Source organism: Asterias amurensis, chromosome 22, assembly GCF_032118995.1.
Source record: "Asterias amurensis chromosome 22, ASM3211899v1".
Taxonomy (NCBI): domain Eukaryota; kingdom Metazoa; phylum Echinodermata; class Asteroidea; order Forcipulatida; family Asteriidae; genus Asterias; species Asterias amurensis.
Genome location: NC_092669.1, coordinates 5,872,000 through 5,898,304, shown reverse-complemented (window position 1 = coordinate 5,898,304; position 26,305 = coordinate 5,872,000). Strand labels below are relative to the sequence as shown.

The 26,305-nt window shown below is 38.0% G+C and overlaps 1 protein-coding gene across 5 annotated transcripts; it reads right to left on the bottom strand.

Annotated features, from left to right (window-relative positions):
- LOC139954024 (leucine-rich repeat-containing protein 27-like) lies at positions 1-25,407 on the bottom strand. Of its 5 annotated transcripts, none has more exons than XM_071953663.1 (15): positions 25,100-25,406; positions 22,088-22,139; positions 19,952-20,137; positions 18,475-18,605; positions 18,144-18,202; positions 15,500-15,646; positions 13,918-14,206; positions 11,868-11,930; positions 8,835-8,972; positions 8,151-8,239; positions 6,813-6,833; positions 5,486-5,568; positions 4,788-4,864; positions 4,041-4,167; positions 1-138 (listed from the first exon to the last, which is right to left on the bottom strand). In XM_071953663.1, the coding sequence occupies exons 3-15, from the start codon at positions 20,120-20,122 to the stop codon at positions 43-45; spliced, it is 1,491 nt and encodes a 496-aa protein (XP_071809764.1). In that variant the 5' UTR covers positions 20,123-20,137; positions 22,088-22,139; positions 25,100-25,406; the 3' UTR covers positions 1-42. The 5 variants fall into 5 exon arrangements, with proteins under 5 accessions (XP_071809764.1, XP_071809765.1, XP_071809766.1 ...); XM_071953667.1 differs by lacking the exon at positions 22,088-22,139 and adding an exon at positions 3,251-3,296 and having other exon boundaries at positions 7-138; positions 25,100-25,407; XM_071953664.1 differs by lacking the exons at positions 6,813-6,833; positions 22,088-22,139 and having other exon boundaries at positions 25,100-25,402.
- Between the last annotated feature and the right edge of the window lie 898 nt (positions 25,408-26,305).

Sequence of the window (26,305 nt, the reverse complement as noted above, 5' to 3'; positions counted from 1 at the left end):
AAATGCACGGAATCTGTACTCTAACTCCAGACGCCTGTGGTCCTATCGAGGTATTGGTGAAGTATCACCAGTAAATGCACGGAATCTGTACTCTAACTCCAGACGCCTGTGATTTACTTCACGCTGAAGATCACTAGCCTGAAACAAAAATCAAAACAGTCGTTAATAGATTACTTTAAAGATTGGCAAGCACACTTTGTGAAACTGAATATTAGGCACATAACAGCAAGGTTTGTACAACTTTATAAGGCAACCAAATCAACACAACACAGCAGCTACACGAAGGGTGCATTCGATAAGCTTCCCTGTGTCAACACCGCGGTGCTCACTCGGATGAGCCCCTGAAAAGAGCTACACAATGTAATCGAACGATCACTCACCCTCTCATGGTGACGTCATGCACCTCGGGCCAGCCCCAAGTGACCCGTTCCACAAGCAGGGCACTTGGGGCTAACCTGGGTCAGCCCCTGGATAGAGGTCAAAGCTTTTCGAACCATAGAGGAAGTTCCTCCAGGTTCGAACGTACCCGGGCCCGGGAAGCTAATCAAAGGCACTCGTAGACAATTATGCCACATACATCCAGTCTTTAACCTTCATCAACTATGATTGTAGATTTCACATACATGTTACACCCCATTGTTATTATTACATATGCATCCATGGCACCATAAACGTTGTGCAAGTGGACTTAAGTTTTAAGTTTTAAGTTTTGCGAAATCGGCTGCTGATGGTTTAAGAACTGGGTATCACTGAAAGACATGAACATATTTAGTGGAAAATGAAGTGGGACAGAACAATTGAATTTGCATTCAATTGCTATGATATAAACCATTGAACAATCTGCTTATATGTATACACACACCATATCAAACAGGACACAGGAACATGCTATTAAGCCAGTGCAGAACAGAACTTTTAAACCACAATATTAGTAAACACAAAGTATACAAAAACAAATACATTAACTTTTAAGTATTGTTTTGTGTGTTGATTAGAATGTTAACTGTTTGATAAACATGATTACATGACAAAATGAGTTACACAAACTGAGGGTTTTTATTTCAAATGTCAAGCCATTTGAGTCATAAGTTGTTTGATCAATAATGCTACTTGGGCTTTAAGGCACACCATACACAATCAGGCCTAATATGCTTCGTTTTTGAAAGGGCAAGGGCACCAAGTCATTTTCTTCTAGGTAAAGGGCACCCTAGAGATGAAATTGCAAATTTCTACTGGAGCATTTCAAGGGTACCAAGGCAATGACCAGGGGACATGGAGGCAATCGCCTTCGTTGCCTCCGTGAAGTATAAGGCATGCACAATTAATTCATTACTACATGTAGATCTCTTTAGTTGTCGCTTGATGTTATCCTTCTGATTATCTGCCAACTCCATCAGCAACAAGCTAGACAAGGCATCCTACCTTTGGCCCCAAGATCTCCTCCAAAAATTCAAGATCTACATGTACCTATGCAACTGAAAATGTGCTCCTGCATGGTCACTCCATGAAGCTGTCGATGACTTCATCTACCTCGGTAGCAAGAACATCGACACCTGAAGGACCGGGCACATTATTAAGAGGCTTGGTCATCGTCAGGATACAGTCTCTTGTCAATGAGTAGAGCAAGCTAGTCGAAACGCAGTCTTGGTTCAAGACTCTCCTGGATTTGTCACAAAAGGGTGCGCTATCACCCCCAACGCGCTATCAACCACGAACCGCTATCACCACACCGAGAACCGCTATCACAGGAGAGTCTTGGCACATTCGTTAAATCTCCCCCCAAATGAAGGGGCGGGCGGCTCTGCGGGAAACGTATGCACGCGCATTATGTTTCCCCCCGATTTTGGGGGGAGATTTAACGAATGTGCCAAGACTCTCCTGTGATAGCGGTTCTCGGGTGATAGCGGTTCGTGGTTGATAGCGGTTCGTGGTTGATAGCGCGTTGGGGGTGATAGCGCGACCTCTTGTGACACATCCAGGAGAGTCTTGAACCAAGACTAGCATGACTAGTCGAAACGTTGAGACCAACTACAGTAAGAACTCACTCCATGGTAGTGCAGTTATAATAGCGATCTTACTCGTAAGCTGATTTTCTACCTTCCGCCCAGGTAGTAGTTAAAAGCAGGACAGTTCTTTTTAGCACTGAGAAGTCTCCCCCAAAATCCAGAAAAATATACTCCTCAGTAGTAGAATAAAGAAAGACAGTTCTCCAAGAACAAACTCTACCTGGCAACACATTGTGTTACTGAAACCAAATATATTGTGATACCTCACCATCATACAATGCCTCTAATCTCATATGGTGGTTATTATTATTAATCTTTATGTAGACTAATGAAACGTGAACCATATTCCATTGAAGAGTACATGCACAAGAAATAACATGCTACTGAAGCATCTTAGGCATATATAGACCATGAAACGAGGATGTCTGTAATAAGATCCATCAAACAATCACGCTGTAGAAAGACTTTTTAGAACTACCGGTGTCTACAAGTGTAAGGTGAAGTAGTGTGATCTTATCTCCAAATAATCCAGCCTAGAAAAGACCATAATGCAAGGGCATAGTTAAAAGTGTAGAGACAACATTTAAAGAGTTGTCAAGCCTGGGGAATAATAATATAAGGACAGATAGTTCACTTCTGGGAAAGGCAGTTTTGTACATGGAACACAAACATGTTTTGTTGTATTCCATAAGCGTCCGTAGAATAACTAATACTGACCAATAATCAACCACTACTTGGCTTAGTTCACACATACTGCTAGACTGTCAATCAACATAAGTTTCCCTTGTGGTTCATATTGATATCTGAAATAAAAAGTCGCATCCCCTTAAGGTGATCCCCTGGCTGCCGCTTCCCAGGTTGTATCGTAATTTGGGTGTGATCCCTGGCTACACGGCAGTTAACGGTTGTAAAAATGTATGGCTTCTGACTGGCACCCCAAAACAAAGGTATTGACAAAATATGGAGCCCACCAACATACAGTGTAGGGCTAGATACAAGTGTAGCTCAGTTGGTAGAGCGCCGGCACGTTAAGCCAAAGGTCCTTGATTCAAACCCCACTCTAGTCAATTCTTTGTTCACACCAAAAATCATCAATCAACATAAGTGTAACATTAAAAGGTTAAATCACTGCATGACACTACTTGACTTGTGCAACCAATGATCACAAATCACACTATTATTATCTCCACAAACACAAGTACCCAAACACCACTGCAAATAGTTCATACATGAATGTAACTTACAATTCAAGACCGCTCAAAAGAGCTTGAGTTGAGAGAACTGACCCAGCTATAAGGTAAGAGTACAATCATTTTAATTTGAGCGCTTGGTGAGATGACTGAAGGCAAAACATTCAATAGACCCTTCCCATGAAGTATGTAAATTGCACGTAGCGCGTGCGCACTAACGTTTTGGTTGGCAAAATGAGGGAACATCGCGCTGTTTTGTACACGGCTAAGGTGTGCGCTGTTTTGTACACGGCTAAGGTGTGCATGACGCAGACGCGATTGCGCGTCTGCTTAGTGCACAACTCTATGGCGTTTGCCAACCAACAGGGTCTGTATGCATGCGTGAATGTAATTAGCATATTTCATGGGAAGGGTCCATTGTCAAAGTAGTGACTTCATTAAAGACAGTGGACACTATTGGTAATTGTCACCAAAGACAAGTCTTCCCACTTGGTGTATCTCAACATATGCATAACATAACAAACCGGTGAAAATTTGAGCTCAACTGGTCGAAGTTGCGAGATAATAATGGAAGAAAAAACACCCTTGTCACACATAGTTGTGTGCTTTCAGATGCTTGATTTCGAGACCTCAAAATCTAATTCTGAGGTCTCGAAATCAAATTCGTGGAAAATTACTTCTTTCTCAAAAACTATGTCACTTCAGAGGGAGCAGTTTCTCACAATGTTTTATACTATCGACCTCTCTCCATTACCGTTACCAAGTAAGGTTTTATGCTAATTCTTATCTTGAGAAATTACCAATAGTGTCCACTGCCTTAAAGCATAATGTGATTGCTACTTACCATTTTAAGATCTTGTTTCGCTGATTCCATTTCCTCTTTAGGATTCCCACGAGGGCGGTGTTTTCTTTCCTGTACCTTGAGGGTGTGTCGTTTAATTCTCTCCATTAATTGACGATCCCTATCCGCCCTGTTATATCAAACATAACAAGATAATTCACTGCACATTCTTACTTCCTTTATGAATGACATGAACAAAAAGAATACATCGATCCACATTTTAACAAAATTGCTTTTGATTTGCCACAAGAAATTCATGACAATCCTTTGTTATTGATACCCTATTGTGGAATTCAAAGTCTTCAACAATTAGCAAACCTTATTATAAAGCAGTACATGTTACAACAAAAGTAAGGACATAAAAAGACTGTAAACACAAAGTGTTAAGGATTGTAAGATCTGAATTCAAGGGTTGATTGTGTGCATTCAGTTGTTGTAGGCACAGAAACCTTGTACATTCTAGTAGTCAGGTAAAACATATTCGTAAGAGTGACACAACCACTGACCAACCACTGGCAATCATGTACCGGAAACCTATAGAATTGGCCTAGAAAGGTGGTACTTATACAAAATGTGCAACACTTTTATTGCAACAATATTAAAAATACCTCGACTGTTCCTTTTTACTAGGGCTTGCCTTTAGGGAATGACAGTGTTGTGATAAACTGAACAGTATGAATGGGGTTTAAACTTTGAATTGATAAGACTCAAGCAAGTTATAAGATTCAGAGAGTACATGTAAGTTCTTACCTAGCCTGCTCCATTTTCTTACTAGTATCAGGATCCATCTTCTGCTTCATTGCTTCGTGTTTACTCTTTATTTCTTGCTACAATTTTAAAACCAGAAAATAATACCATCAGAAAGCAATTACAGTTTGCATGTATAACCTGATGGTGAAAAATGCTGATGTGGTTGTTACAAGTATCTAGATAAGCTTTACAACTTAAAGACACTGGCCACTATTGGTAATTTCTCAAAATAATTGTGGGCATAAAAACTTACTTGGTAACAAGTAATGGGGAGCTGTTGATAGTATACTGGTATAAAACAGTGTGAGAAACAGCTTCTTCTGAAGTAACAAAGTTTTCAAGAAAGAAGTAATTTCCCACAAAAATATTTAATTTGATTTTGAGACCTCAGAATTAGCTTTCAAGGTCCTGAAATCAAGCATCTGAAAGCACACAACTTTGTGTGAATCAGGTCTTTTTTCTTCTTTCATCATCTCGCAACTTTGATGACCAATTGAGTTCAAATTTTCACATGTTGGTTACTTTGTGCTAATGTTGAGAAACACGTGAGAAAACTGGTCTGTGACAATTACCAAAGGTGTCCAGAGTCTTTAAATAATATTAACTATACAGAAAAACACTTTTCACAAGTTATTTGTCTGCACTGAACATCCTGAGATAAAATCAAACTATGGAAAATGACAATGAGTTAATATTACCTTGATTCTGTCTTCTTTTGATAAGACTTTCATGTAGTTTGGATCTGTATCATAAGGTGTCTTCAAGCTGGGATCAGTGAAATCTAAGAGATCAAACACACATTGACAAGTTGACTTATTACATTTCAAACATCAACACTTTTTGTATCAGGATGAATCACCTGTTTGTATGGAGTCATATTTCGCCACCAACCATACAATAACCAGTTTTAATAGCGGAGGGCGTTATGAAGCGCTTCCAACAATATTACCCATGGTCACTTGGCATTAATTCATTCCTTAAACCATCTCAGTTCCCTGGTGGGGAGTATGCAGCCAGTGCACCGCTAATATGCGCTTCAATAAACTCATGCTCATAAAGTCAAGCAACTTAACTTATCAGAAAAAACCTGACAACAGAAACAAATAAGTTTAGTATCGATTATTAATTTCCCTTCAGTATCTTTCAAATTAGTATAATTTTATTCTTATTTTTTTTTACTCAAGTTTAAATTAAATAACGATGCTATTAACTGATAAAAACAGATGATGAAACACACAAATAACATTAACATTTTCCACATTTTGGGCAACAAAACAAAATATTTATTGTTAAACATGGCAACTTCGTGCACTCAGTTATTGTCAAGTATCATTAATCTGACAACCATGGACCCTTTTCATGAAATATGTAAATTGCAAAGCACGTGCACACTAACATTTTGGTTGGCAAAAATGAGGAAACATTGTGCTGTTTTGTACACGGGTAACGGCTGCGTGACGCAGACGTGATTAAACGTCTGCTTAGTGCACAACTCTATGGCGTTTGCCAACCAAACCGATCTGTATGCATGCATGTGCTATGAAAAGGGTCCATTATCACTGGCTTCACTTGACTGCCTTTCCATTCCTGTCTGTAACAAGTCAACATTGATACTTTATTGATGTCACCTACAAAATATACAAATACAATTCACAATACAAAAACACAACTCATCAACAACATACATGTAGACCTTTGTGCGGTGTGGCCATCTTGATTTACTCCATTCCAACTCATTGTAACCAAACTAAGGCTGGACGAAATAATAGTCTGGTGCCATGTTTGTGCAATGAGTGTTAGCATTTATTACTGTAATGGAAACAGGGAACATGGCCAAGATGGCAACAGCCTGATACAGGTCTATTATGGCCTGGCCATGTGTTCTTAAACAAGTCAATACAGTGGAAGCAATGGCTTATCGAAAACATACATGTAACAATTCATGAACAATCAAAACATGCTCAACTTGTAACACAATCACTGGTGCATCAACAAACACTGTGACCAATACATGTATTTATTTACCCTTGTACTTCCATGGCATACCTGTAATTATATAATAAAAGAATTGATTAATTTCATTAAGCTTCTTGTTGAGTAATTCCTTTCGTCTGTGACTATTATTTCTCAAAATACATTGTAAAAGACTTTCCTACCTCATGTCATGAAGTTTTATGCAGACAGTTTGATTTGTATTCACTGCAGATGTATGTCCTATACATAAGGGAATCAATGTGTGGTGAAGAGGTTTTCAACTAGTGGTTTAATCCCAACGAGGCCTGGTTCTTGATAATTTTACCGTGACGAAGTCGTGGTAAATTATCAAGAACCAGGCCTCGGTGGGTTTAAACCACTAGATGAAAACCGATTCAACACACTTTAATTCCCATTCATAAATACCTTTTCGGTCAAAAAACATCAACACTTTTGGTCAAAACGTAAAATAAATGCAAAAAATTATAATTTTTCAATGATTTCTCTCAACACAACACCCCTCCAGCTACGGTGTACATGTATGAAATGGTAAGGCCCAGTCAAGGCCCTCGGGTAAACAACTCCTTATAAGTGAATGCTGTGCGCGTATCGCGTGATGTAGCACAACTGTCTCGGCCGTTGCTCTCGACCAGTAGGAATGAAGAAACTGTCTTATAAGCTAAGGTGCAAACTCGCGTGTCACGCCCATGTTTCAACACTTTTTACTAGTCATAAACAAAGGTTTATATGCACCCACGTGACGCGCTCTCCACCAATAGGAATAGCGAAACTGTCTGAGGTATTTATGAATGTATATTTACATTTCATAACACTGAAAGCATGAGGGTATACTACTTGCCGTCAACTCGCTTGGTGCCGTCAACTCGCAGTCAACTCAACCAATATACATTTAAAATTCACAAAAGAGGCATGTTCATAAGCCTTTTTTAGGTTACATTTCGGTTATTTTTACTACATTTATTTGAGTTTTGTTCTTGTGAAAAAATGATCGCGAAGCAGCAAAGCCATCGACCGCCATCTTGCTTTTTCAGGGCTTGTACAACATGGAAAACAGAGGGCGCTTTCCAGAAAACTGAATAGTCTTGGCCCAAGACGTCAATTACCGGTCCGCATAGTGTATTATGTATTGTGCTTTGTGTAAATTGATTGCTAACGACTTGGTTCATCAATACCAGCCATCTGCGTAGTGGTTGAGTTGACGGCGAGTTGACGCCAAGTAGTAGGACCTAAGCATGATTGCCAATACCATGTTACAAGTTTTTTTTTTGGCACAAATAACTAAAATCTTTGTACATGTATAAGCAGTAATATTTAAGATAAGAATAAAATGGGATTATTTTATGCCATTCTTGACAACTTAGTCCTTACCTTGCTGTGCATTTTTGATCGCTTTGATGTAATGTTTCCGCTGCATCTCTTTAGTTTCAGTGCGCCAATCGTCTAACAATTGTTGATCTCTGCAATCAAATATTCATCTCAGTCAAATCATCAGATACAACTATCTTTGAATCCTGAATGTTATCAATTGTCTGTAAGCATACATGATATAAACCCTAGTAACATTTCATCTGCTTTGTGAAGACAGCTTATTAGTCTTTAGCCCTTTTCGAAACCATGGCTTCGGCTTTGAATTCAGCTTCAGGCTCTGTTCTCCAGTCTGAAGTCATGAGCGCATACGCAAATAAAGATGATCATTGATGCATTGTCTTTGATCTGTCATCATGTGTGCTCTGGGTTGGGCAAAAGCTCTGTTTTGGGTTGCCAAATGCCTCTTTGGATCTTAATGCTCTGTTTACCCATGGATATGATCTGTTTATGATGTGTCTTGAACTAATGTTGTTCATTTTTATTACAAATATAATGCAACACAATACAAGATGACACTGCTCTAGAATTGCAAAGGTGATGCCTGCGAGTTGTTTTTTTGTTCACAGAACTCGGGTAAGTACTGAGTACACAGTTCTAACACAAATTGGTGTATATGGGTAAAAACCAAAATTAACATTCTTTATCCCGATGCAAATTAACGTCTATAAAGAATATACTTCTTACTTTCTCCGCTGTTCAATGAGCATTTGTTTCTGCTGAAGCTCTCTGAGTTTAGCCAGTCGTTTTTCTTCTGCCATGCGAGATTCAAGAGAGTCAAGTAATGGGGGAGTCCGCACTCGCTTTCGCCTCTTCTTCTTACGCCTGAAATTAAAATCATAACATTTCAATACTGTGGCTACACGACATTCCAGACATTGCAGTACATCATGCTTATAGACGATGTGACCTCTGACGTCACACAAAAACCATAACAAGATTCTCGCGCATACCGCCGGGCAAAACCTTTGTGTTCTGGCAGCCAGCTAGAAAGTGTACGCAATCTTACTATGACTACACAACTCAGTGCCCGGCGAAACATGACCTATATAGTGTTTTGTCAACAGAGGGCGGTTTGAATGTAAACATAGGTCACATCGTCTATATTGAACTCACTGACATGGATCTTCTTTTGAATCACAAGTGTCAGTTCTATCATCATGAAAGTATCCAGGCAATAGAGCATGTAACAAGAATAATGGTAAACATGGTAAACTAGAAGTACATATAATGGCTAAATAAAACGGATGACTTCCAGTAAACTGGTCAACCATTTCTAGCGATTCCAATCTGAATTATTTATTTATTTATTTATTTCTTGTTTATCCTGGGAAATCCATTCAGTAAGAAAAAACTCACTGATCTCCCATGGATCCCAGCTAATAATAATCTACGGAAGTGAACTTAAGATAAAATATTAAAAATTTACACAGAAAAACATTGCACATTCATTTAAAAAAGCACTAGATCCAAGCACACATACATTTTGAAAACTACAACAAACGTTTTTAAATAGGACGAAAAAATTTAAATGGGGGGGGGGGGGAGAGAATTATGAGCTGAGAGAGGACCCTAAGACCAATTGCTCTATAGTGGGGAAGCCACCGCAGAAACAATGAATGCCAGCTTCAGTCATTGGAATGTGTACTCAGCTCACCAATGTAATTCATGACTGGGCAACACTTCTTACCAAGTCATACCACATTGACTATGTCATCCTCTTTCATTACTTTAGCAAAGCTTTGGACCTCATATATCGATCCATCCCAAGACATTGGCAGCATCGGTAACATCTTGGGATACTCTTAGGCCAAATAAAAAAAAATACCAGTTGATCGTCCGGATAAAAAAAAAAAGAGTAGGATGCAGGCCTTTATATTTATTATTTTTAATTATTTTTCCAAGATGGCCACAGGCCACTAATTCTTCAGTTAGAACCAACCGCAAACTTATTTTATATCTATTTGTTGCATGGGGACCTGTCTTAAAGGAACACGTTGCCTTGGATCGGTCGAGTTGGTCTTTGAAAAGCGTTTGTTATAAAATGCACATGGGTAGAAAAATGTTTTAAAAGTAGAACACAATGATTCACACAAACATGCCTCGAAATTGCACGGTTTTCCTTTTACCTCGTCGACTAACACGGTCGGCCATGTATGGGAGTCAAATTTTTGACTCCCATAAATGGCCGACTGTGTTAGTTCGCGCAGTAAAATGAAAACCACGCAATTTCGAGGCAAATTTGTGTGGATCATTGTATTCTACTTTTACAACACCGTTCCAATCATATGCATTTTATAGAAAACGGTTACAAAACGCTTTTTATAGACCAACTCGTCCGATCCAAGGCAACATGTTCCTTTAACAGGGTCAGATTATCACACTTAAAGGGTTTGCTGGTAGGCATTCACTAATATTGTTTTATTTTTCATTTTTTATATTTACAAAAATCAAAGAAGAAAAAAAAGGAAAAAAAAAAGATGCGGCCCCCAAAAAGCATGCGGGTGGGGACGATCAACTGTTTTCATTTTTTATTTGGCCTTATATATCTAAGAATGTACATGTGCACATTACATGTATGCAGTGTGTCTTGATGCACACCAGTCACATGCCCAATGTCATTAAAGGGAGGTGTACATCATAATGGCTCTCTATGGGAAATTGCTGCAGAATTCTACCTCTTGTCTTCGTGCTGCAGAACTCTCCCTTTTTGTGCCATGAATCCTGTCTGTTTGGGGAACATGTATTTTTTATAACAGCCTACCCTGTCATACACTGCTGGACACTACTAAAATATCAACAAAGATGACATTTTTTTCGCAGGACTCAGGAAAGTACTTCATACAGTGCTGACACGTATCGGTGTATGGGTAAAAACAAAAATTAATATTCTTTATCCCCCATATGCAAGTTTAACATATACATGTATTGTTGCGGTACCCCTGCCAAAACATAGGATTTTAACTGCCTCTAGCTACCGGCAACCTCTGTAGTCTAGTTGGTAAGACACTGGTCTAGAATTGCAAGGGTCGTGGGTTCGAATCCCACCCGAGTAATATGCCTGTGACTATGTTCACAGGACTCGGGAAAGTATTGAGTATACAGTGCTGACATACATTGGTGTATATATGGGTAAAAAACAACAAAATTAATACAGATGACATGGGCTATTTGAGAATACATATAATCAAATGATCCCTTATGACACAACAACAGGACAACGACTGCCATAAACCCGAACTCTCAAATCATGTTATGGATGTTCCTAGAATCCCAAAGTTTGACTTGCTGGCTGGGTCTGCATCCAGATTACTGACGCATTGTGTAAGATCATGGGATGGTGTTTAAACTCAAAATATCCTATGTACTGTTTGACTGGGTGTTTCAATGGTGTGTCAATGTGCATTGAGGGTTTTATACTGGCTAGTGTGCCATGGTCATTGAAGTGTTGTGCTTAATCTCACAATATTACAAAACGTTGATGTTTGTAGATTGCTTGTGTACATGTATGTGACTGTGCATTGAGTGTTACCTAGCTAGTACAGTGATGAGAATGATCATACTGACTCGCACCCCTTCTGCATGATAATCAGTTAAATAATGTGCATTGAGAGTGCCAACTAACAGTGTGATGATGATGTAGTTTATCAAGTCTTTTGTAAGACTGACCTAGTTTAGTGATGTATAAAGTGAGAAGGTGCTTGTTGATATAATACTCACAGCATCCTAGTACTAGGTAATCCTCTATGTCCGATTCTTAATTCAGAAGAGCCTTCTATCAAGCTGCATGTCATCAAGATGGTCAACAATTGCTTTATCCATATTGCACACAACATACTACCAAAGATTATAGAGCGCCGCAAGGCGCAAGATGCGGAACTCGGGCTGGAATGTGAAATCCCACTAGACGGCATTTCAGCAAGTAACTATTTTGATACAACAATAGACCTGTGCAGACAATGACCAGTCCTATCAATGGGAAACAAAACATTCACTTGCTGAAATGGCGCCCATGCGTATTTCACGTTCCAACAATAGGTATGGCTTCAGTTCCGCATCTTGCGCCTTGCGGTGCTCTATAATCTTTGATACTCTTATATCAAGAAACCTTTAGTATCCATATATACCGGGCAGATCGTTTGCTCAAGGATTTGAGTTATAGTTTGAAATGTATCCATTTGATGTCATAGTCCAGGTTGAACCCCAGTGTTATTTTGTCTTTTGTATTTAAAAGTAAATAATCCAAACACTACTCAGCTGCCCTTGTCTGTCACTATGACCTCACATTCTTACATATATTTATATGACATTTGTGTTAAGCAGCAACAGCTTACATTATTTGTCTGTTTGTTTCCTGTAAAGCAGTGCTTTTTTAAGTGCCGGACAAACATCCACCATCATGACCATCCAACAAACATATACATGTAGCTTGAGTGACAACACTCAATTAAAGCCATTGGACACTTTCGGAAAACCCACCCTTGTTTCTGCACGTTTCACCGAGTCATGACATGTGTTTAAACTAAATCCGTAATTCTCGATATCGAGAATTGATAGTTGTTTTTATGTTTTCTCAAAAAGTAAAGCATTTCATGGAATAATATTTCAAGAGAAGTCTTTCACCATTACGTACCTTCTGTAAACCCTGTAAATTATTTGTAAATCTATGATTTTTTTTTTTTTCTGTTCCGAAAGTGTATAATGGCTATCAATTTTTTGACAATTGTACATGGTATGTAAGTTAGAGAGGAACCAAAATGTCTCTCCCTTATGTCTCTCCCTGGATTCTTATATAATATGAATATCTGGTGTTATAATTCGGTTGTTATAATTTTGTTTCTTATTTTTTAATTTGTCCTTATATTTTCATGTTCAGCGCCCTGTAGAGCATGTCTAAATGATCAGGGCACTTTATACGCTTGGGTATCATGATTATTATTGTCTTTTATTATCTGCACTAGAAAGGAGTCTTTGATAAAAACAGCACTGCAAAGCATCCAATAACTGTCTATATTGGACTCCAATATTAAGTTGTGGAGAACCACGTCAAAAAACACATAACAATATAATAGATGACATGTGACAAAATGTTCTACCAATCAAACAACAAGGATCTGTGTACAAACAGTCATAATACAAGACTGCAAACAATGAAATCCGAACACCTACCTGTGCCGTTAACATGGTTAAGAACGATTATTCATTTTGTTCTCATGTTGAGTAGTCAGGTAATACATTCATTATCACATGCCTGCATGTGGAATATGGCAAAATAAAGCTTGTCTGTACTCCACATCCAATAAGGCTGAACATTTAACAAACTGAAGCGATACATTTGTCCATATTAAACTTGTGTACGAAGTATAGTACATGAAGTTTAAAGGAACACGATGCCTTGGATCAGGAGTCGGTCTTAAAAAAGCGTTTGGAACCGTTTGTTATGAAATGCAAAAGGTTAGAAAGATATTCTAAAAGTAGAATATCATGATCCACACAAGTATCACTCCAAACACTGTTTTCCTTTTACGTTGCGAACTAACACGGTCGGCCATTTTATGGAGTCAAAATTTTGACTCAACAAAATGGCAGACCGTGTTTCTTAGCATCATACAAGGAAAACAGTCAAATTTCGAGACATGTCTGCGTGTATAGTTAAACTCTACTTTAAAATTATCTATGTAACTTTTTGCATTTAATAACAAACGGCTTCAAACACTTTTTAAAGACCAACTCGGCGGATCCAAGGCAACGTGTCCCTTTAACAACTTACTTGTCTCTCCCAAGCACACCTAGTGCACCGGCTCGTTTGAATTTCTCATACTGAAGTTGGCGATACTCTTCATATGACATGTGCCGATGTAATGAGACAGATGTTGGTCTTGGGAATTCTAGATCCTCTGTACTCCCCACTGAGTGTATAGAATGATGACTACCTGACTGCAGCTTCCTGCTTTGTCTCATCATCTGCTCTTCATTACCTTCACTACCATGGCAATCTCCATCACTCTCGGAAGAATTGCGGACTGAGTCACTCAAATGAAGGTCTTCAAGCTGTATATCTAAACCATACAATCAAGACATGAAGTCAGTCATTTAGATTGACACTCCATTGTGATCAGAGAAAAAGTACAGAATGTTTGATCCAAACAAATGGAAACAATTTGAGTTTACTTTAAAAGAATAGAAATGGATAAGACTTCATTAACGTTTAGAAAAAACTCAAAGTGTAAAGCCTGGTTCATACTTCTTGAAAATGCGATGCGAAATTGACATGAATTTGAGGTCACAACCATCCTTTTGCTGCGATATTCGCAAGTGAGTTGAGCAGAGTTGAACTGCTGCGAATTATTCGTTGCGAATTTGTGACGTCTACACTCGCTTTGCATCCGCATTTGCAGGAAGTATGATCCTACCAAATACCTTAACAAACGATTTATTATTTTATCAGTTTGAGTGTTCTACTTACATAAATGTAGTGTGGAAGCTTCTATGTGTAACTTCCATAATTAGACAACTTGGAAAACAAATTGGCTTTCCATCTATTCAAACACTTATTTGTCTTTCTAAGCAATTCAACATTTTTTTTTTTTTTAATGTTAAGTTATCAGACATTTTTCTAGTTTGGCGAATGCATGTCAGCATTTTAGCCAACTATTTGGTACATGTGCATGTCTTGTGCACAAAAATCAATCGTGTTCCGTATTGCCAAATGTTGGTTATTTCAGTGTTCAGTAATGCTGCGTTCTACAGTATTATAAAAGGCATGATATTTGTTCCTCAGGAAAAAGTAGGAATAATTTGTTGAATCCAAGAGCTGACCTTATACACTGGCTATTTAATCACAACTTTTTCCAAAGAAAAAATACAAAATCGAAAATCAGACTAATTTTAGGAAGAATATCATGCCTGTTTTCAGGTTATAAACAAAACTCGCTGCCAAAACATAGGATTTAAACTGCCTCTAGCTACCGGGCAACCTCGGTAGTCTAGTTGGTAAGACACTGCTCTAGAATTGCAAGGGTCGTGGGTTCGAATCCCACCCGAGTAACATGCCTGTGATATTTTTTCACAGGACTCGGGAAAGTGCTGAGTATACAGTGCTAACACACATTGGTGTAAGGGTAAAAACCAAAATTAATAAAACAAGTTGCCTCAATCTGTTATAGCCGGTTTATAATCGGTCGGGGGATGGTCGCTAAAAAACACTGAGTTTATAGTCATCGCTGACAATATAAACTGTGATTTTTATGATCCCGTGTCAAGATTTCCATCGTGTGACCAGCGTGCGACCATTGCATGCCCATCTATAAACCAGCCTGAAATAAGATGATTGTATGTGTTACTCTAGTTACCTGCAGACATAAGACGTCTATCTCTTACACCACTAGCATCTCTCAGGTATCTCAAGATCTCCTTCACTCCTCTTTCCAGTACTTTAGGAGGAGGAAACTCAAGTGGATTTCTCTGTAGATTCAATCCTGTCAGTGTTTTCACAAAACCTGCACCAATCAAAACATTGTTAACACAGCTGCAATTATTATTGTTTTTTTTTAATGAAACAAAAAAGTAATGGACCAATCTCTACTTAGTAATTGTTGTAGGTTGCACATCTGGGCCAAATTTCATGGCTCTGCTTACCGCCGAATTCTGCGCTTATGATCGCGATTCCCCGCTTACGTGCAAGCGCCGAATATCTGCGCTAGCCTTGTAAGCGTAGAATGCCTAGTAACGTGGAGTACGCAGGCGCAGAAGCCCAACTTCGCCGCTAACCCGTGAAATACGCTTGCCGTAAGCACAGAATTCCCTGCTTCCGTAAGCGCTGATTCTGTGCTTACGGTAAGCAGAGCCATGAAATTGGGCCCTGCTGTTTATTCTTTCTCACTACACAGTTTTGCAATACATACATGTGTAACTGCATAAAACAACAGCATTTGTTAAAGAAGGTCAGTGGAACAATCAACTTACTGGAGGAGAGAATATACTTTTCAACGGTTCAAGGAAGAGCACAAATGCTATGACTAAATGCCACCACTATTTTGATTTCCACATCTGTCATCTCTTTATAGGAAACACACGACTGCATAAGGATATTACCATGGTCATTGTTTATATGGAGTACAACAACTGCTTTGTTGTTTGCTTGAAACAAACTTTGACTTCTAGTACTAGGTAGTGACATTCATTATGCTCAGCGATCCAACTAGGAGATTATTAAAGGAACACGTTGCCTTGGATCGGTCGAGTTGGTCTTTGAAAAGCGTTTGTAACCGTTTTTTTATAAAATGCATATGGGTAGAAAGATGTTGTAAAAGTAGAATACAATGATCCACACAAACATGCCTCGAAATTGCGTGGTTTTCCTTTTACCTTGTCGACTAACACGTCGGCCATTTATGGGGGTCAAAATTTTGACTCCCATAAATGGCCGACCATATTAGTTCGCACAGTAGAAGGAAAACCACGCAATTTCGAGGCAAACTTGTGTGGATCATTGTATTCTACTTTTAAAACATCTTTCCAACCATATGCATTTTATAAAAAACGGTTACAAACGCTTTTGTTTTGACCAACTCGTCCGATCCAAGGCAACGTGTTCCTTTAATGAAGGTCTGTGTTCCAAGTGACTTCATTTTGTACCAGAGCACTTTCTTTTCCTTTTCACAGAAAGATGTTTGACAGCAAATAACCTTTGAGGTTCTGATTAGTTCATCACTGTAAGTTAGGTTGATTAATAGTTTCTCCCACTCATGTGTACCAACTTTACAATACAACATGCATTGCTGCAACTGTGTGGTAGCTTGAAACGGACATTTGACATGTTTAACCAGTGTATAACTAGAATATTATCCACAAGGATCACATAGTGTGATTTCCATTTCATAGCACTGCTGTATGTTACTGTAAACATAGAAAAAGACATGTTAAAGGCAGTGGACACTATTGGTAATTGTCAAAAACTAGCCTTCACAGTTGGTGTATCTCAACATAAGCATTAAATAACAAACCTGTGAATATTTGAGCTCAATCGGTCATCGAAGTTGCGAGATAATAATGAAGAAAAATAACCCTTGCAACACTAAGTTGTGTGCGTTTAAAATTTACTTCTTTCTTGAAAACTATGGCACTTCAGAGGGAGCCGTTTCTCACAATGTTTTATACCATCACCCTCTCCCAATTACTCGCCACCAAGAAAAGGTTTTATGCTAGTAATTATTTTGAGTAATTACCAATAGTGTCTACTGCCTTTAATCTACCAGCGCTCACTGTCAAGCAAATGACGAATATAAATCCATAGTGACTCAAGGTGCAAGCTAGCAGCCTCATTTTCATTCTAGCCTGTGAAGTACACCGTTGAAGTACAATTACACTTGCAATTCTGCTAGCGTAAGCAGAACATTGTTGTGACCGTTAAGCAGTTTAAAATTGGCCCAGGGCCAAATTTCATCAAACATGTTAGCAGCCGTTTTGTGCTTACGGAGCATCCCTTGGCAGAATTTCTATTTCATAAAGCTGTTTACCGTAAGCAAGGGTAAATACTTGATAACTCGCGGTAATGTAACATTGCAAATCAATGGTGAACGTGCATGCTCACCGTAACATTTCCTGCTTACTTGAGAAATCATCGTGAAATAATCAAATGCTTACGCATTTTTTTCAGCTATAGTATACACAGATCTGAGGGTCCATGGCCCAATTTCATAGAGCTGCTTAAAAGCAAAAAATTCATTGCTTAGTAATATCAGATTACCGGCCAAGACTCCACTCAATTGTAATGCTTAGTAAACACCAGCTTAATACTAGTCATAAGCAATGTATATGGCAGGAAATTTTGGCCAGTAACATATGTAAAATAAGCGAGCTATTTTCTTGCTTAAGCATGCTTTGCTTAAGCAGCTCTATGAAATTGGCCCCATACCTGTGAACCCAGATCTTCATTGGGTCTTCCATTACACTCGTACACTATCTAATACTAAATACTCTGAATATTATGCTTACCTAGTTCACATGGCAACTCTTTCAGTTGATTACCTTCAAGAAGTAGAGTCTTCAAACATCTACAATCAAAATAAAAACAAATTAAAGCAGACAGTAAGTATTTATTCAAACTTCAAACTTTAAAGTTGTTTCTGTAACGTTTTACACTTTATAACAACCGTGCAACTTACCCATGCTCCTTGATGGATGTTGGCAACTCCTTTAACTGAATTGTTTGTTTATTGAAAACACAAAACAAGGAACACTTGGTTTTGGCTATTTAAAGGCAGTGGACGCTATTGGTAATTGTCAAAGGCTAGCCTCCACAGTTTAAAACAACCGTGCAACTTACCCATGCTCCTTGATGGATGTTGGCAACTCCTTTAACTGATTGTTTCTCAAATCAAGCCACTTCAGATTAACCTGCATTTCAAACAACTGACTTGGAACATGGCTTATGTCATTACCCTCCAAATAAACATACTGTCAACAAAAAATAACAACAAACAATTAGAAAAATCAAAATCGGTTTTAATTCTAGGATTTCAAAAACTGGCTAAATTGTTTGTTTATTGAAAACACAAAACAAGGAACACTTGTTTTGCCTATTTAAAGGCAGTGGACACTATTGGTAATTGTCAAAGGCTAGCCTCCACAGTTGGTGTATCTCAACATATGCATAAAATAACTAACCTGTCAAAATTTGAGCTCAATCGGTCATCGAAGTTGCGAGATAGTAATGAAAGAAGAAAAAAAACACCCTTGCCACACGAAGTTGTGTGCGTTTAGATGGTTGATTTCGAGACCTCAAGTTCTAAATCTGAGGTCTCGAAATCAAATTCGTGGAAAATTACTTCTTTCTCAAAAACTATGGCACTTCAGAGGGAGCCGTTTCTCACAATGTTTTATACCATAAACCTCTCCCTATTATTCATCACCAAGGAAGGTTTTATGATGATAATTATATTGAGTAATTACCAATAGTGTCCACTGCCTTTAAGGTTGTGAATCGGGCATGGATTTGAACTAAACAGGCATCCACTGCCATCATTTTAATTCTGGTGCTCCATGTAAGTTCAAAAAAAACTTCTCAACAAAGTTAGGTTCAAGCCTGTAAAGTGAACAGAAACTCTGGGCCAAACAAAGTGCATTTCTATAGTCTTATAGTGCATAACACCTACAAAAGAAAGTCTCAAAGCGCTCAGAAGAACAAAAGAATAATTATGTATACACGATGAATTGAACAGTAATATTTTGAGAAGAGTCTTGAAACTTGAGATAGTGGTAGCTTGTTTGATGTGTAGAGTGAATCATGTCAATTGCACTTGTTGGACAAAATTAAACAAAGTGTTATGATAATTATGCTGACTGAGAATTGCCTACAAATGTTCTAACTAAATCTATAACATAAATTCCAATAAAGCGGCAATCAACACATTAAAACTTTTGAGTCGTGTTTCGTTCGTAAAAGAACAGGTGGTCACATTTAGTTCAATATTGAGCAGGGAATAATTTACTTGAACAAGTCTAGAGTGATGATTGCAGCTTTGAAATTTAACTTGACATGGGCCCAATTTCATAGAGCTGCTAGCTAAGCATAAACATTTGCTTAATTATGAAATTTCTTCCTTGATAAAAACAGGATTACCAACCAAATTTCCATGTGTTGCACATTGCTTGTTACTGGTATTCAGATCTTGTTTGCCTATCCTGAAACTCATGTGAAAATTTGGTTGCCAATCCTGTTTTATCAAGGCAACAACGTCATGCTAAGCAAATTTGTGCGCTTAGCAGCTCTATGAAATTGGGCCTTGCTGTTATTGCAGTACCTCTACATGCTGCAGAAGAAACACTTGATGAGGGATATGGGTCAGACCTCTCCTGCTGATATCTAGTGTTATTGAACCCAAAGCATTAGCTACTGCTATCACATTGAGAACATCTTCATCAATACACTCTCTCTCTGAAGTAAGCTCAGATAGGTCATCATCTCCGGCCATTGTGGTTCAACACACCTAACAATGCAAACAATCATTTGTTATTGTTAATCTATTGTACTTTAAGCTGTATTTAGATCTACTCGGCGGCCTTTCACGAGGCCAGGCCCGTAACCAGGACTTTTGGGGGGGGGGGGGGGGGGGGAGGGGGTGGCGTTGAATATGAAAAAAAGGTCCATCGGCGCGTTAGGGTTAGAATACGGCGTGTGATGGGCTAAAGTAGCAGCCTGGCCCACAAGCGAAGTGAGCTTTTCTAACACAAACAGACACGGACATTAACTTGCATAGTAGATGATGAAGACCCTGATTAAGTACAAATCCCAAACTTCTCCATTATGATAAGCTCATGTGTTCGTTTTTATTAAAATTGGAACCCAGTGCAGTGTATAGTGTACAAATGTGTGCATGAGTAGCACAGACTGTCTAAATGACTTTATTTCTATTATGGTTTGATGTACAGGTCATTTCATTCAAAAATTAGTCTGAACACTGGCTTTAAAGGCAGTGGATACTATTGGTAATTACTCAAAATAACTCTCTATTAGCATAAAACCTTTCTTGGTGACGAGTAATGGGGAGAGGTTGATGGTATAAAACATTGTGAGAAACGGCTCCCCTGAAGTGACGTAGTTTTCGAGAAAGAAGTAATTTTTCACGAATTTGATTTCGAGACCTCAGATTTAGAGCTTGAGGTCTCGAAATCAAGCATTTGAAAGCACACAACTTCGTGTGACAAGGGTGTTTTTTTCTTTCATTGTTATCTTGCAACTTCAATGACCAATTGAGCTCAAATTTTCACAGGTTAGTTATTTTATGCATATATTGAGATACACCAACTGTGAAGGCTAGTCTTTGACAATCACCGATAGTGTCCACTGGTTTTAAGATAAAGTCTATAGATCCTTGTTGAAAAAGTGGTGGAATTGATTTGTTTTCGCTTTATCTTCTGATTCCGAATCAAATTGTGGTCAAGTCAAATTATGTTGGTTTTCAAGACCTCTTTGATATAGATTGTAAAACTCCATTGTTGGCCAATTATAGCCCCAACATTTCAAGTTTTAACAAATATTCATAGGCCCTAGATGTATTTAGAATCTCTCAAATGAAAAGGAATTCATACATCATTCCTAATCATGTGTGTGAAATAAAAAATGATTCATTTTTTCATGAATGATGATGTCATCACATTTAAAAAAAAATTTATAAGACAGTGAAAACAATTAATATTCCAGACCTTATTATTTTTAATAGTTTTAAATTCTAGAGTCCAGACCCTACTTTTCCAATCTGTAGCCTATTATTAGACTTGTGAAATAAGTTGTTGAATGTTTGATGCGATGATAGCGATCCAACTCTCTCAATGATTCTCTCGACACTGGTGATGTTCTCGCGATACTGTCAGTGTCTCAGCCTTCAGTCACATCCTGTTTTTAGGTGTTCTGCTAACAGCCGAACAACTATTGTTATTGTTATGTTTTTTAGGTGTTCGGCTAACATACTTTTGAGCTTTTAAACGAAAGTAAAGCTTGTACAAACTTAAAACTTACTATGTACATAGGCAATAGTGAGTAGATGAATCCGCCACTTTTTTGAAATGATGACGTCATTGATGACGTCATAACAAGGTTTTTAATGTTGAAAAATGACCATTTGCTTGTTGCTGTATCTCAACAAATATAAAAGCTTTGATGTTCATATCTTGGCATCGGATAGATAAATACTTGGGCAACATTTGAAAAGTTAACGCCAAAATCGTACGACCTTAACTTCCAGGTCGTTACCCTGAGTCAAAGTTCATCTTCATATTTTTTCATCAAAAAACAACTTTTGAGCTTTAAAACAAAAGTAAAGCTTGTACAAACTTGAAACTTACTATGTACATGATAGGCAATAGTGAGTAGATGAAACTGCCACTTTTTTTAATGATGACGTCACGTCATGAAAAGGTTGTTAATGTTGAAAACTGACCTCTTTGCTTGCTGCTGTATCTCAACGAATATGAAAGCTATGATGTTCATACCTGGGCATCGGATATATTAAGACTTGGACAACATTTGAAAAGTTAACGCTAAAATCGTACGACCTTAACTTCCGGGTCGTAACCCTGGGTCAAAGTTCGCCTTATTGTTTTTTTCATCAAAAAACAACTTTTGAGCTTATCTATGGCATAACTCAAGATTGAGATCGATTTGAACCTTGAAACTCAACAGATAGTTGAACCTTAGTATTTTGAAGACAACACAGGCCTAATTACGTCATCGGGGATTAAATAACAATAAAACAACGTTTAAAATGTGTAAAAATCATACAGCGCGAACGTTTTTGGGGGAATCAGTTGTGGTTGTGTATGGTGGCTAACGGTCGTAAAACTTTTGTCTATCAAGTTGATTTTAAAAACGTATAGGCTAAGCGTTAAACTTCTCAAAGAGGCCCAAAAATATAGACCCCTATTTATTTAAATAATTTATACTAAAAAAGTATTTAAAATAAGTAGGGAGAGTCACTACCTATAGAGGCACCCTCGCGCCGCATCACTCATTTTGGCTATGGTTTTTGCGACAAGGTCGAGTTGGTCGCACGGTGTGTAGCGCTCAGTCTGGTGTAAGACATGCGCAAGGATATTGGATTTTATTTGATGTTACATTGTTCATTCATGAAAATAACCGGATCTTCTTTCAAGATGGCCTTTTTCTGTAACTTATGCCAATCGCAGAGAAATCAGACGAAATTTGTCGAAGTGTTGGTGGAAAAGAAAGACTGGTATGTGCACATTTGTACGTTAATTTTAAAGACAGTGGACACTATTGGTAATTACTCAAAATAATTATTAGCATAAAACCTCACTTGGTAACGAGTAATGGGGAGAGGTTGATAGTATAAAACATTGTGAGAAACAGCTCACGCTGAAGTGACGTAGTTTTCGAGAAAGAAGTAAATTTCAACAAATTTGATTTAAAGACCTCAGATTTAGAATTTGAGGTCTCGAAATCAAGCATCTGAAAGCACATGTTATAACTTCGTGCGACCATGGTGCGACAAGGGTGTTTTTTCTTTCATTAATATCTCGCAACTTCGACGACCGATTGAGCTCTAATTTTCACGACACAGGTTTGTTATTTTATGCATATGGTGAGATACACCAACTGTGAAGGCTAGTCTTTGACAATTACCAATAGTGTCCAATGTCTTTAAGGAAAAGCGTAAAATTGGAATATATATAATAAAAGGAGGCAATTGTTGCCTGAATGACAACCCAAAGTAGTGGAATTTAAATTAAGCTATAGCTAACTTAACTTAAGCTATCTAACTTAAGCGATCGCCTTTTAAAGCAGCGTTACGACGGGGATTTTCCAAACTTTTACGGGCTGGGGTCATGCTTTACGTACAGATTGGCCAGTACTAGTGTCAAACGTTATTCTTGAACAAAATACCAAACAAAACACAATATTTGACTTAGTTTTGTATCCTCCTCTTACCAGTTTTCACGGTATTATGCCATTTTCTTTGAATTGGGAAAAAAATAATGATGCCATATATATCAACCGATGCCCTAATTATCTTCATTTGTTTATATGAAGTATGCAAACATATATTAAAACTTGATGGACATTGAAATGTTCACACCATACACCGATCTTCGATGACTTCAAATAGCCCCAGTTGTTTTGAGTTTTTCCTGTTTTCACGGCAAACGAGAAAGTATGGTTTCCCGGTGAAGCCATACATGTACATGGAAGAAACATCCGCAGTGACTACAAGTGTTCTTTGAGACTCTGTGTATGACTCTATAGCCAGCAGTTGTCTTTATTTTATTCACAATATATTTTTATTAAATTTTTAAAATTACCATGGTAAAAAAAATAATAAAAAGTGTGAAATCTGATTTTTTTCTTTCTTTTTTCTTTTTTCTTTATGTATTCTTATTCTTATTCTTTATTTGGCCAATAAACAATAACAAATACAACAAGGGCACAGGAAATTATAAAACAACCCCAACAAGCTGATGTTTAAGTTTTAACATTATAATAATATTGATACGAGGGTTAAAAAATAAAAATCTCAATCTCAATATTATTAATTATTAGAAAATGATATATAAGGCACATGGCTTCTTTTAAGCCTACCTGTATTTTATTTCTAGAATACTCAGCAAAATATTCAGTCACATGATTTGATCATCATGAATGTGAATTGAAATAGTGTTTGATGAAACTTTTTCGCTGGGCAAATATTTGTATATGGCCTCAACATTATGACATATTTTTGTATCTTGGTAGAAATGCCTAAAATACCAAACCTTTTGCATTTTACAATTGCAAGTAACCAGTGGAGCCTTGCGTGTTTCTAAGTTTTGGTCAAGGGAGAGGAGACTCTTTGCTTGGCAAATAAAACCACAATTTGTTTATCTAGGGACTGTTTACATCGTGCACAGAGAGGTAAAAGATTTGCCACGATTTTAGGGACACCTCGAAAACAGGACCTCCTATCCTACGATACAATTTATTCAAGATTATAACAAAAAAATACAATTATAACAAAAATTAATTTAAAAAATCAATCAAACAAATTTAATTTTTTTTTTTTTAAGTTCACATGCATTTGTATGCTACATAATCTGATAATGATAATTGCAATTTTGCAGTTACAAAAAATCACAATATTTTATGTATGAAAACAATGACAAAATTTGACCTGGCGTAACTTGGGTTTGCATGACGCGACCCCAACAAATGACCGGGTGTCAAATTGAATGTCTCCAAGAGACCTATCCAGCTAGAGCTATTTCAAAATTAATCTAACTATTTTACGATGTTGTTTATTTTTTATAATTTCACTTGGCTCACCACTCACAACACGGGGAGCCTTTTAAAGTTTCTAGAAGTAGCTAGGTTATGAATTGTTTTTAGGTAGGTAACCTACACATACATTACATCATCGTCTTTTTATTCATTATTTCTCAATAGATAGTTTCATACTTACAAGTTGCAATATCTTACAAAATTCACTTCATCAACACAATCTCGCTGGTTTTACATCCGCCATATTGGAATGATACCCAGACGTCAAGTAAGGCTGGTACACGGTAAAACAAAAATAGGCAGGTACATTCGACGGCTGCTTCGCTTCGCGCGATTTGTTGCTATGGGGCGACCGGGGCGACGTTTAAATAGACTTGGTTCCAACCTCGTTCATAGGGGTGATCGATCTCGCCCATAGAGTTATATGGGTGCGTTCGTTTAGCTTCCCTGGGTCGGGTGTGTAGCGGATTTTTTTTGCAGGACGAACGTGGGTAATTATCTGGACACGTTCGTCCTGGAAAAAGAAAACGCCACACACCGGGGTCGACCTAGGGAAGCTAAACGAATGCACCCATATAATAAAGAAGAACTAGAGGGCGCACGAGTGATGCTTCGTGCACAAACGCCACGGGGCCGCAAGATGACAAGCGCGTCATTCTGCACGCCCGTTGAATATGAAATACACGTTTGAGTTTTGTTTATTGAATTCTCACGCGATGCTGTTTGTTCAATTTACAAAATGGCCGCACAAACACACGCTGTGAGATGCCAGTTTTGCATCGAGTTATATTCAACGCGCGTGCAGAATGACGCGCTTGTCATCTTGCAGTCCCGTGGCGTTTGTGCACGAAGCATCACTCGTGCGCCCTCTAGTTCTTGTATATAACTCTATGCAGTTTTGTCAACTTAGAAAATGGCCGCCGGAGCGCGAATATAGGCCAGTGCGCCCTCTAGTTCTCATATATAACCATTGATCTCCATTATACTGACTGGATAGGACATCGCGTCCAAACGCAGGCCGCGCGCGTATTTTTTTTCAAACGGGTAAAGACCGTTCGTCACACGAAATGCGTTGTACACTTTTAACGGAGTTGCTGCAAGCAGAGAGAAGTTTTCGTCCTTTTAATTGTCATTTTGGGATTAATACCATTGGAATCGGATCAAACAAACTAAAAATGCTGATGGTAAAGTCGTGCGCGGCTGTCAATCACCGGAGGAGGGAAAACTGAGTCGGCAAAGGGATTGTCTTTCCATAAGTAGGTAGGCCTTTGCATTTTTTTAGCGATTCATATTATTATTATTATATCTAACGTTACAAATATTAGGCAGGAAATTTAAACTATCTTTCATAAAAATAATTATTATAGGCCAAGTATTTGTTATTTTT